The following is a 13,288-nucleotide window of genomic DNA, read 5'->3' as shown; positions in this document are numbered from 1 at the left end:
ATATTACCCTGCTCACACTCCAACAGCTCCTCAGGTCCCAAATACAATTCGTCTCCATTCACTCCCATCTAACACGCTCACGCGTGCTTGCTGGAGGTCCAAGCCCCTTGCCCACAAAACCTCCTTTACCCCCTCCCTCCAAACTTTTTGAGGACGACCCCTACCCCGCCTTCCTTTCTCTGCATATTTATACACTCTCCATGTCATTCTACTTTGATCCATTCTCTCTAAATGACCAAACCACCTCAACAACCCCTCGTCAGCCCTCTGACTAATACTTTTATTAACTCCACACTGTCTCCTAATTTCCACACATTGAATCCTCTGCATAATATTTACACACATTGCCCTTAGACAGGACATCTCCACTGCCTCCTTGCTGCAGCATTTACAACCCAAGTTTCACACCCATATAGGAGTGTTGGTACCACTATACTTTAATGCAGTTCCTTCTTTGCCTCCATAGATAATATTTTCTGTCTCCACATATACCTCAATGCACCACTCACCTTTTTTCCTTCATCAATTCTGTGGTTAACGTCATCCTTCATACATCCATCCGCTGACACGTCAACTCCCAAATATCTGAAAACATTCACTTCTTCCATACTCCTCTCCAATTTGATATCCAATTTTTCTTCATTTAAATCATTTGATACCCTCATCACCTTACTCTTTTCTGTGTTCATTTTCAACTTTCTACCTTTACACACACTCCCAAACTCATCCACTAACCTTTGCAACTTTTCTATAGAATCTCCCATAAGCACAGTATCATCAGCAAACAGTAACTGCGTCAATTCCCATTTTGTATTTGATTCCCCATAATTTAATCCCACCCCTCTTCCCAACACCCTAGCATTCACTTCTTTTACAACCCCATCTATAAATATATTAAACAACTAATGTTGAGATTAAAAGAAATGAGAAAATTTGAGAAAGGCCATGAAATTAAGGTTGCAAGTGAATCCAAGACAAATCTGAAAGGATTGTTTCAAGTGTACTGGGCAAAGATCGGGTTAACACTGGGACCACTTAAAATTAAATCTGACCAGCCAAATAATAATGAGCAGGAAACATTCTCTTTTTTTTTTTATAGTTATATCCTGTCAGTCTTCAGACAAGGAAACAAAAGATATCCCAGCAGTTAATAATTATAGAGAATCTGCTGAAGGAAAATTAAGTAACATCAGTAAGTAGGGACACGCTTAGCAAATGACCAAACCACCTCAATGACCCTTCTTCAGCCCTCTAAATAATAGTTTTTGTATCTCCATACCTCCTAATTTCCACACTACGAATTCTCTGCATGATATTTACACCACATGTTGCCCTTAGGCATGACATCTCCACTGCCTCCAGCTTCCTCCTCATTGCAGCATTCACAGCCCATATAAGAGTGCTGGTGCCACTATACTCTCATACATTCCCTTCTTTGCCTCCATGGATAACATTTTTTGTCTCCTCGGATACCTCAATGAACCACTCACCTGTTTTCCTTCATCAGTTCTATGGTTAACCCCATCCTTCATAAACCCATCTGCTGACTAATCTACTACCAAATATCTGAACATATTCACTTCCAGAATAAGAAATCAGAGAAACTATACTGATGACAAAAGTAAAATTAAGGTGTGAGGAAGGAGGAGGAGGAGGAGATACAGTTATGTTCCTTTACAGCCTGTATCATACTCCTTTAATCTTTAGTAATTTGCAGTAATGTAGTGTTAATTATAAACTTACTTGCTTATTAAGTGAGGAATAAATTGCAAGTATTCATCTGGCAGATGTGATGGTGCATCTCCAGCTAAGTTTTCTCTCTTCTACACTTTTGTGCAACATCATACTTTTGTACAGCTCCATGTTGCAGCTGATAAGATTACTGATTTTCCTCCTGTATCTTTTATGCTACAGTTATAACTTGGCTCATTATCAGTAAAGAGTTCTTCAGTAATATTGAAAATTTTTCACTGTATATTTAAAAGATTGAGATATTTGCTGTGTATTCATATGATTTGGTGTTGGTTGAGAGTAAGTAAAGAGGGTGAGACTTGCAGATGCTGCATCAAGTGTGCCCGAGGACAGATCATATGAAGGTTATAGTTTTGGCTTAATTTTATATTCTTCATTGTATTATTTGTATAATTTACCATTTCCTTATTTATGAATTTCCAGGTTGTTTATGAAAATTTGGTAAAGAGGAGAGGGAGGGGAGGATGGTAGTACAGTAGTTTATTCATTTTGCCTTTTTATTTTTTAGACATTTTATCTTTTAATATGATCTGTAATATAAAATGTTAATATATATATTTTTTTGTTTGTATTCTAGTACTGCAATTTAATATTTGGTGGTTGGGACTACTGCATTGAGAATAACAAAGCAGCATCAATAAAAAAGAAAGCAATATATAATGAACTCTGTGATCACCTGGAGACAGAGAGATATAATGATGAAAAGGAACAAAGAACAAAAAGAGAAAGGTAAGAGAAATTATTTGTAAACATATCCCTTCAAGGGAGAGGGGTGCCTTGATGCCAGTGAAGGGCTCTTAATCAAAGGAATTGGATCTACCCTTCCCTTCATCAGACTAAACCTGATTTCCTTTTATTCCCAAGAAGTTAAGAATGTTCATTTAGAGAAAATGATCCACATCTGTAGAGTGTACTTATAAAATGTTACTGGAGATGGTTTATAAAACATTGGAGTGCCCATACTTAGAATATGAACGCAGATAACATTTATTATCTATGTAAATAATTGTTGAAACATCGAAACAGATGAGTCACATTCCTGCTTAGATAGTATATATAGCAGGACTCCCATTTCTGCAAGGGGATACGTCCCAAGACATGCTGTAGATACTCAAAACCATGGATAGTGGTGAACCCTATATCTAAGTAATTTTTCGTTTACATTCCTATAATAAACCTAGTCAGTAGGTTGGTAGAGAGCAAACACCCAGGGAGGTTCTACTTTTCTGCCAGGTGAGTGTAAAACAAAAACCTGTAATTGTTTTACATGATGGTAGGATTGCTGGTGTCTTTTTTCTGTCTCATAAACATGCAGGATTTCAGGTACGTCTTGCTACTTCTGTTTACATTTAGGTCTCACTACACATGCATGTATAAGCATATATATACACACCCTTCTGGGTTTTCTTCTATTTTTCTTACTAGTTCTTGTTTATTTCCACTTATCTCCATGGGGAGGTGGAACAGAATTCTTCCTCCATAAGTCATGGATGTCATAAGAGGTGACTAAAATGCCAGGAGCAAGGGGCTAGTAACCCCTTCTGTATATATTACAAAATGTAAAAGGAGAAACTTTCGTTTTTCCTTTTGGCCCACCCTGCCTCGGTGGGATACGGCTGGTACATTGAAAGAAGGAGAAAGACCTATGATAAAGTTTAATTGATAAAATACTTACAATAAGTCGAGAATTAGCACTTTTTCACCAATGAGAAGCACTTCACGACTTTTCTTATGGTTTGAAGAACAGCCACCATCACTATTTTTGCACTTTGGTGTCATTATTAACCCCTTGAGGGTCTGTGCCATAGTTCTACAGCTTTGAAGCCAGGGTCAGTGCCGTAGCTCTATGTCATGAGCTCAGCTCACTTAGATGAGCTGTGAGTGGTAAATTTTTGCATAGATATGAGAGAATAGATCTATGTGGTAAGTGTGCACCATATAAAAAAATCCTGCAGAACACAGTGGATAATGAGAAAAAACTACAACTATGTTTTTGGATTAAAACAGTAAATTTGCGTTGTATTTTTGTATGGTTTTTATGGTTGCATTCGCAGTTTCTTAGTCTCGTTTGATAGAATTACAGAAGTAGAGATGATTTTGATTTTTTTTTGAATAAAAATACCTTGAAATTTAGCTCAAATTAGCCGAAATGTTCAATTTTTGCCCATGTTCAAGAGTAAACAAATCACATCACGTGTCCAATACACATCAGCTGGTGGGGCTACTGTGCATTCATGAATGAACTGATATTATTTATACAATTATTGCAGTATTGCATAACAGGGAATCTTTTTTTTTTTTTTTTTTGGTATGACTGAAAATTCTTTATGTGAATAAAAAATTAAAATGGAATTCATCTGTAAAGCCTGGAAATGTAACTAATTAACAGAGGAAATGTTATTTTAGTACCAGGAATGCCTGCATTGTTTATTCTGGACCCTATTTAAAAATGGAATATTTTGAAATTTGTGTGAAATTGGCCAAATTACCAATTTCTGATCACTTTATTGGGTAGTTGAAATAGTTGATTGGATGGTTTCTTGTGCTCACTTGATAAAATTGAAGGCATACTAGTGAAATAGCTAAGAATTTAGTCGACTGGAACAACCTAATTGGACTAAAATAGGAGTCAAAGTGGGCAAAATCGCAGATGCATAAATATCGTCGACACAGCAGAATTCGCATATGTGTAATTTCGTAATTTTTCCATCAAATTTTGTACTTTTTGCTTTATTACCTTCAGAAAAAAATTATATACTATTTCATAAGATTTTTTTTTTTTTTTTTTTTAAATTCTTGGACCCTGTGAACATTTTTCAGATTGGGGGTCTGGCCCCTCAAGGGGTTAAGCAAAAATAAAGGTTATTTTTGAACCAGGGTAAACTGTGGATAACTGAAACTGCAGAAATTGGACCCACAGGTACGGTGGTCCTACTGTACAATCTTCATTCGGAAAATAAATTTTCCCCTAAAACCTTTAGCTTCTGTTATGTTTTGTATTAGTCAACTGTGCCACCAAAATTTTTCTCAGCTTTAGGCTTCCTCTTCTGTATTGTAGTAAGGTAATTGGTTGCAATAAACTGAGTATTTGACTAATAACAATTATATAATGCAAACATAATAGTTTTAATATAAATTATTTCACTGATCATAAAAATGTTTTCTTCACAGATGCCGATTGTACTTTATACGTCTTGTAGTTAATATGGTGGTGTTGTGTTTACTGTCTGCTTCCTTCAGTGCCATCTTCTATAGCACCTCTTATGCCTTTGAACAACTCCAGACATTGAAGGGTAATGCTCAGGTAAGTCATGTTTATGTTAGAAAGATATGATTATTATTGCTGTAATCATCATGATCATCAGTATTTGTCATCTTCCCCATCATCAGCCTATATCATTTAACTGTTATAGAGATGAATGCTTACCCCACATCAGTATGTACAGTAGGGCCCCGCTTTACGGCATTTCGCTTCATGGCATTCCACTAATATGAACATTTCAAATTGTATGACCAAAACTCACTATGAAGCTCCCTCCACCTGACTTCCTAATATGGTCACCATGCACCACCTGTTTGTATTCTCTGTGACCACATCTCTCCATTATGTCTGGAAACATTTCAAATGTTGTAAGGTTATTTCATATTTTATATATACAGTAGTACCTTGAGTTATGAGTGCCCCAACTTACAAGTTTTCCAAGTTACGAACCATTTTCGGTCAATTTTTTGCTTTGAGTTGCAAGCCAAAATCCGAGTTACGAGTGAGCTTCAGATACGCCGCCACTAGTTGGCACAGCAAACACCACAACATCTTCCCAGCATCTCAGCATTTTGTGCTTTTTGTGCAGTTATTTTGCCAAATTTCTTTATTCTAATTATGGGTCCTAAGAAAGTAAGTGCAAAGGACAGTGCTGAGAAGAAGAGGAGGATGATGTCCATTGAATTATAGCATGAAATCGTAGAAAAACACGAGAAAATCACTTTTGTTTCAGTGTTTTCCTTATGAAACTAGTGATCTAGTGCAGTTAGCCTCATAAACACACTGTTTTCTCTTATAATAAGACCTCAGAAGGGCAAGAATGGGAAGATATGGTCAGAGCACTTATTTTTACCTTGGGAGTGGCTGCCATCACTCTTCACATAGTGACATATTTTATTCTTTCTAGAGTATATATCATGTTTCTGTGTTATTTATATTGTTTATTATGTCATATTAGATCAATTGTGATAGATAAATAAGTTGTAGAGTTGATATTAGTGTTATATTGAAGTATTTTCTCCTGCCTCCCAAGAGCCAGGAATTCCGCTGGAACGGATTAATCGCATTTCAGTTAATTTCAATGAGGAAAATTGATTTCAGTTATGAGCTCGGTCACGGAACGAATTAAACTCATAAGTCAAGGTACCACTATACTCTGATAATTATACTTATGTGTGCCTGTACCTAAATAAACTTACACACACTGCTGGCATGCAGGTACACATTAAAACACTAAAAGTGTCTTATTAGTGAAAATGAAAATGTTTATTTTCTTGCAACGCTTACAATGTCGACTAAACTGCCGGGAGCAAGGGGCTAGTAATCCCTTCTCTTGTGTACATTACTAAATGTAAAAGGAGAAGCTTTCGTTTTTCTTTTTGGGTCACCCTGCCTCGGTGGGATACGGCCAGTGCGTTGAAAGAAAAGAAAGAACGCTTACAATATGTGGTTTACATTATTTTTTTTTTTTTATTATCACACCGGCCGATTCCCACCAAGGCAGGGTGGCCCGAAAAAGAAAAACTTTCACCATCATTCACTCCATCACTGTCTTGCCAGAAGGGTGCTTTACACTACAGTTTTTAAACTGCAACATTAACACCCCTCCTTCAGAGTGCAGGCACTGTACTTCGTGGTTTACATATTTTAAAATATTAATTACAAAGAAAACCACTAGCATGCCTAGGCATTTTGGGCAGACTAATCTTAATTCTTACTCTATATTGGCTCAAGTTATGGAACAGTGCATTTTAGTACAGTGGACCCCCGGTTATTGGCTGGTTCAGTTATCGGCCAACTCGGTTATCGACCGTTTTTTCAGCGCCTGGTTATCGGCCATTAATTCAGTTATTGGCCATTTGGGAGGCGTCCATCCGCCGGCTAGGGCCGCTTGCAAATCAGTTTGGCTTTGTCTCTGGGCAAGTGAGGAAGCTTTTGCTCATTCATCCAAACATTTTCCTATAATCCATTGTTTTTTGTGGTTATTGATTGAGTACAACTGCAAAATAAGCAACCATGGGCCGAAAGAAACACGTTACATAATATATGAAAACTTCTTCTTCTTCTTTCAACAAACCGACCGTATCCCACCGAGGCAGGGTGGCCCAAAAAGAAAAACGAAAGTTTCCCTTTTTAAATTTAGTAATTTATACAGGAGAAGGGGTTAGTAGCCCCTTGCTCCCGGCATTTTAGTCGCCTCTTACAACATGCATGGCTTACGGAGGAAGAATTCTGCTCCACTTCCCCATGGAGATAAGAGGAAATAAACAAGACCAAGAACTAGAAAGAAAATAGAAGAGAACTCAGAGGGGTGTGTATATATATATGCTTGTACATGTATGTGTAGTGTGACTTAAGTGTAAGTAGAAGTAGCAAGATGTACCTGAAATCTTGCATGTTTATGAGACAGAAAAAAGACACCAGCAATCCTACCATTGTGTAAAACAATTACAGGTTTCCGTTTTACACTCACTTGGCAGGACGATAGTACCTCCCTGGGCGGTTGCTGTCTACCAACCTACTACCTACAATATATGAAAACATGCAATGTTTATTTATTTATTTATTTATTTATTTATTTATTTATAATTTGAGCACACATATAGAGGTACAAAAAAATACAGATAAGAGCAGCATGCCAAAGCCACTTATACTATGCATAGCATTACGGGGTGGCTTAAAATTAACTTAAGATTAACTAAGCAATGATGAAATCAGTGAAAAACATTAATGTAAACTGATTACTATAAAGCACAAGTGAGTATTACAAAGACAGGTCATATGGTTGCATGCATTGTTGTAAATTCAGTAGAATGGAGTATTCTGTTAGGTAGTGTATTTAAAAAATAATAAAGTTAGATTGGGTTTTAGGTTTAACATTTATGTGATATAATTGTGAGAAACATTTAAGATATACAATTTATAAGGTTCAGTTATTCAGTATTTATTTGGTTTTGGGTGAGTAAGTGATCTTTGAGAAGAGACTTGAATTTATAAACAGGTAGTGTTTCTTTTATATTTACAGGTAATGAATTCCAGATTTTAGGGCCTTTTATGTGCATTGAGTTTTTGCATAGCGTGAGATGGACACGAGGAATATCAAAGAGTGATCTGTGCCTTGTGTTATGGTCATGTGTTCTGTTGAGGTTGGCAAGGAGATGTTTGAGGGGAGGGTTAATATCAGAGTTGAGTGTTCTATGTATGTAATAGGTGCAGTAATAAGTATGGATGTTTTGTATGGTGAGTAGGTTGAGTGTATTGAATATTGGTGGAGTGTGCTGCCTGTAGTGAGAATTTGTTATCATTCTAACTGCAGCCTTTTGTTGGGTAATTAGTGGTCTGAGATGGTTACTTGTTGTTGAGCCCCATGCACAAATTCCATAGGTGAGATAGGGGTAAATAAGAGAGTGATATAGGGCCAGGAGGGCTGACTGTGGAGCATAGTACCGTATCTTCGATAGTATGCCTACAGTCTTGGAAATTTTCTTAGAAATTTGTTGTATATGTGTATGAAATTTGAGTCTATTATCAAGGTGGATTCCTAAGAATTTTCCCTCTGTTAGCTTTGTGATAGGTGATCCGTTTATCATTATGTTAAGAGGGACATCTGTAGCTCTGTTACCAAACTGAATGAAGTAGGTTTTGTCAATGTTTAGTGTAAGTTTGTTAGTACTCATCCAGGTAGATATTTTCTGTAATTCGGTATTTACAGTATTGGCTAGCGTGACTGGGCTCGGGTGGGAGAAGACGTATGTTGTGTCATCAGCAAATAGTGTGGGTTTGAGTAATTGCGAAGCATTTGGTAGGTCATTTATGTATAGGAGAAAGAGAAGAGGGCCAAGGACACTTCCCTGTGGGACACCAACTGTAATTGGTTGTGCAGAAGAGTTTGCCCCATTTGCGTACACATATTGGCTTCTGTTGCTGAGGTATGACTTGAGGTAGTTGAGGGAGTGCCCTCTTATACCATAGTGTGACAATTTTACGTGGAGCAAGTCATGGTCAACTGTATCAAAAGCTTTACGTAAGTCAATGAAGATCCCCAGTGGGACTTCTTTTTTCTCTATTGCAGTGTATATATGTTCTAGCATGTGTATAATAGCATCATTAGTATTTTTATTAGGCCTGAATCCAAATTGGCAGGGGTTGAGTATGTTTTGGGAGATAAGGTAGGAGTAGATTCGTTTATGAATTAATTTTTCGAAGTTTTTTGAGAGAGGGTGTAAGTTGGATATTGGCCTATAGTTATTCAACTCTGTTTGGTCTCCTCCTTTGTGGATCGGGGTGACCCTTGCTATTTTGAGTACTGTAGGGAAGGTGGAGGATTCAATGGATTTGTTAAAGAGTGTTGCAATGATTGGTGATAGCACTTGTGACACTTTTTTGTATATAAAGGGTGGTAAGGTATTTAAATCTCCTGCCTTGTTTTTTAGTGCGTTGATAATAAGGGAGACTTTGTATGGGTTAGTCGGAGCTAGGAACAGTGTGTTCGGGTAGTTGCCGGTGAGGTAGTCATTTGGTGGGGTATCTGAGCTTGGGATTTTATTGGCAAGGTTTTGTCCTATAGTGGAGAAGAAATCATTGAGTCTGTTTGCTGTTTCTGTTGGTGGGAGTTGGGGTTCATCTGATTTTGCTAATTTTATTTCGCTATTTCGTGATATCTTTTTTGTTCCCAGAATTTCTGAGAGGGTTTTCCAGGTCTTTTTTATATCACCTCGTAAGTTGGATAATCTGTTCTCATAATACAATTTTTTTGCCCTTCTTATCAGGCTGGTTAGGATTGACGAGTAACGTTTTGTTTGGTCTCTGGTTATGTGACCCATTCTGTACTGTTTTTCATATTGGTGTTTTGTATTTATGGATTTGAGAATGCTGGGTGTTAGCCAGGGACTGTTCAGTCTCTTAGCTGTCATCTGCTTAGTTTTTTTAGGGCAGTGCTTGTTATAGAGGTATTGGGTCTTTTTTAGAAAATTATTAATACATTCGTCAATATCTGTATTGATTTCTAGCTCAGTGTGCCAGTCAATGTTTGCTACTGCTGTTGTGAAGTTATTAATGGCTGCCTCATTGTGAAGTCTGAAGGTGACTTTAGTAGTGTCTTGGGGTAATTTACCAAGAGTTGTTATGAGGAAAGTAGGGTAGTGGTCTGTGGTATTATCTGTAATTATGCCTGATTTTAATGGGGATATGGTGTTGGTCCAGATGTGGTCAAGTAGGGAAACACTAGTCTCTGTAACTCTTGTAGGTTTTGTTACTGTTGGTAGCAACATACAGTTACTCATTGTGTTTGTGAATTCAGTAACGTGTGGGTCCTGGTCTTGCAGGAGATTTATATTGAAGTCACCTGAGAGTAGTAAGTGATCTTTGTTCATGCGTGCATCAGTTATCATACTTCCTAGGTTTTGACTAAATTGGCTAATGTTTGACTGTGGAACTCTGTAGATGTTTATCAATGTGAGAGGTTTTTGTAGGTATTTGGATTTGAATTTGGCTATTATATATTCCCCATGTTCATCTCTTGTGCAAGTATTAGTGATACATTCTAGTTGGTCTGAGTAGTATATGGCTGTGCCACCCCCTTGTTGGTCTGGCCTACAGTTGTGTATGGCTGTGTAACCAGGAATGGCATAGACATCTGTACTATCAGGCTTTAGCCAGGTTTCAGTTAGTGTAATGATGGACATATTGGCATGTAAGGAATTTAGTAATGCTATGAGGTCATCGTAATGCTTGCTTAAAGATCTGATATTGTAGTTAAAGATAGTTATGTTGTTGTTGGCACTGAGAAGTGCCTTTGATTGTTCTGCAGTGTAGTAATTACAGTAACCAGGAGGCCTGGTCACAGACCGGGCCGCGGGGGCGTTGACCCCCGAAACTCTCTCCAGGTAAACTCTCCAGGTAAACTGTTTGATTCATTTAAGTCATTAAATAAGAGGTTGGTGTCTGGATCAATGCTTGTAATCATAAGATTTGTAGTGAATCTATAGTTAGAATTAAGTATAAAACAAAGTAAATAGTCTTAAGCTAAAAAATAGCACCTGAATTATTTAACAAATGTAAAATAATGAGCTAAGGTAGTTTTTTTTTTTTTAAGCTAAAATAAAGGAGACAATATAAAAGGGACTAGTACAAATAAAGTGATGATCAAATAATGGAGCTTGGGAATATGATAGTAGGTAGTACTATAAAATAAATGAGCTTTGGAATATAATGGCAAAATTGTGAACTTGTTCTACTTTAGCACCTGAGAATAGCACCTTGATTATTTTAACAATTGTGAATGTATAAACTAGGGTAGTTATATAAAGCTAAAATAAAGGAGAAAATATATAAGGGACTAAAATTAAGTAATGGTAAACAAAGTTAAATGGACAGATGGTCACTATGAAATAATATTGGTTTAGGAGTAAGATCTGATTTGTAATATTAGATAAATTGAGCAGTTTATTGCACAATAAAAGTAAAAAAAATGAGGTAGTTGGTACTAGCTAGCAAAAGATAGTTTTGGTACTTGCAAAAAAGTAATTGGAATATACACTAATTGCATACACAATGTAAAGTGACTAAAAAACAAGTAGTGATAAACAAAATTAAATGGACAGGTAAGAAAAAATGAATATTATTAATTTGGAGTAAGATTTGACTTGTAATTTAAAATTATGAGCAATTAATAGCAGTAAGAAAGAATTATAGAGTATTGGAGGTAGTTGGCATTAGCTAGTGATGAAAAATAATAAAAATAATAATGTACAATATAATAGTAACGTACACTATATGCACCACACGTATATATGTATTGAGGGCACTTATCTAATCTGTTACAGAAATGTCAGCTTTTCTAAGGAAGGTAGAGAAATCATGTTCGTTTGAGATGGTATATTGTTGTCCTGTTGATGTTTTCCTTACTAGTATTTTCCCATCTCGCGTGAAACACTGATGTATTTTGTTTTCCTGTTTATTATATGCAATGTTTATTATATGCAATGTATATTTAATAATCACTCTTTGGCACATTAAATGTCTTTTTTTTATTATTTTTTTTATTATCACACTGGCCGATTCCCACCAAGGCAGGGTGGCCTGAAAAAGAAAAACTTTCACCATCATTCACTCCATCACTGTCTTGCCAGAAGGGTGCTTTACACTACAGTTTTTAAACTGCAACATTAACACCCCTCCTTCAGAGTGCAGGCACTGTACTTCCCATCTCCAGGACTCAAGTCCGGCCTGCCGGTTTCCCTGAACCCCTTCATAAATGTTACTTTGCTCACACTCCAACAGCACGTCAAGTATTAAAAACCATTTGTCTCCATTCACTCCTATCAAACACGCTCACGCATGCCTGCTGGAAGTCCAAGCCCCTTGCACACAAAACCTCCTTTACCCCCTCCCTCCAACCTTTCCTAGGCCGACCCCTACCCCTAATATAGACATTTTCATTAATCTATATATGATATTTTCTTCAAAATTATATAAGAAACACATTACATATCATGTAGCATATAAACATGCAATGTTTATATGTTATCGAGTGGAGAGTGGGTTGGAGAGTAAACATTACGTGTTCTCTGATGCAGCATTAGAGAAAACTGTGAATCTGGCGACTGGTGCCGTAACCACCCTTCATATGCATTTGTTTACAATTCTTGGCATGAATTATTGATTACTTCTCCCTTTGTTTATGATGGCATCTAAAGGTAGGTGAACATGGTAATAATATTTTTTTTTTTATTATCACACCGGCCGATTCCCACCAAGGCAGGGTGGCCTGAAAAAGAAAAACTTTCACCATCATTCACTCCATCACTGTCTTGCCAGAAGGGTGCTTTACACTACAGTTTTTAAACTGCAACATTAACACCCCTCCTTCAGAGTGCAGGCACTGTACTTCCCATCTCCAGGACTCAAGTCCGGCCTGCCGGTTTCCCTGAACCCCTTCATAAATGTTACTTTGCTCACACTCCAACAGCACGTCAAGTATTAAAAACCATTTGTCTCCATTCACTCCTATCAAACACGCTCACGCATGCCTGCTGGAAGTCCAAGCCCCTTGCACACAAAACCTCCTTTACCCCCTCCCTCCAACCTTTCCTAGGCCGACCCCTACCCCTAATATAGACATTTTCATTAATCTATATATGATATTTTCTTCAAAATTATATAAGAAACACATTACATATCATGTAGCATATAAACATGCAATGTTTATATGTTATCGAGTGGAGAGTGGGTTGGAGAGTAAACATTACGTGTTCTCTGATGCAGCATTAGAGA

The 13,288-nt window shown here is 37.1% G+C and overlaps 1 protein-coding gene across 3 annotated transcripts in view; it reads left to right on the top strand.

Moving 5' to 3' along the window:
* The window catches only part of LOC128705896 (transmembrane channel-like protein 7), a 738,019-nt gene that overhangs the window by 442,409 nt on the left and 282,322 nt on the right, over positions 1–13,288 (top strand). For all 3 annotated transcript variants that reach the window (XM_070091935.1, XM_070091932.1, XM_070091933.1), the window contains 2 exons: positions 2,330–2,481; positions 4,924–5,056. In XM_070091935.1, the coding sequence (XP_069948036.1) occupies positions 2,330–2,481; positions 4,924–5,056 (285 nt within the window). The remainder of the gene's footprint in view (positions 1–2,329; positions 2,482–4,923; positions 5,057–13,288) is intronic.

Source organism: Cherax quadricarinatus, chromosome 3, assembly GCF_038502225.1.
Source record: "Cherax quadricarinatus isolate ZL_2023a chromosome 3, ASM3850222v1, whole genome shotgun sequence".
Lineage (NCBI taxonomy): Eukaryota > Metazoa > Arthropoda > Malacostraca > Decapoda > Parastacidae > Cherax > Cherax quadricarinatus.
This window is presented reverse-complemented; position numbering and strand designations above follow the sequence as displayed.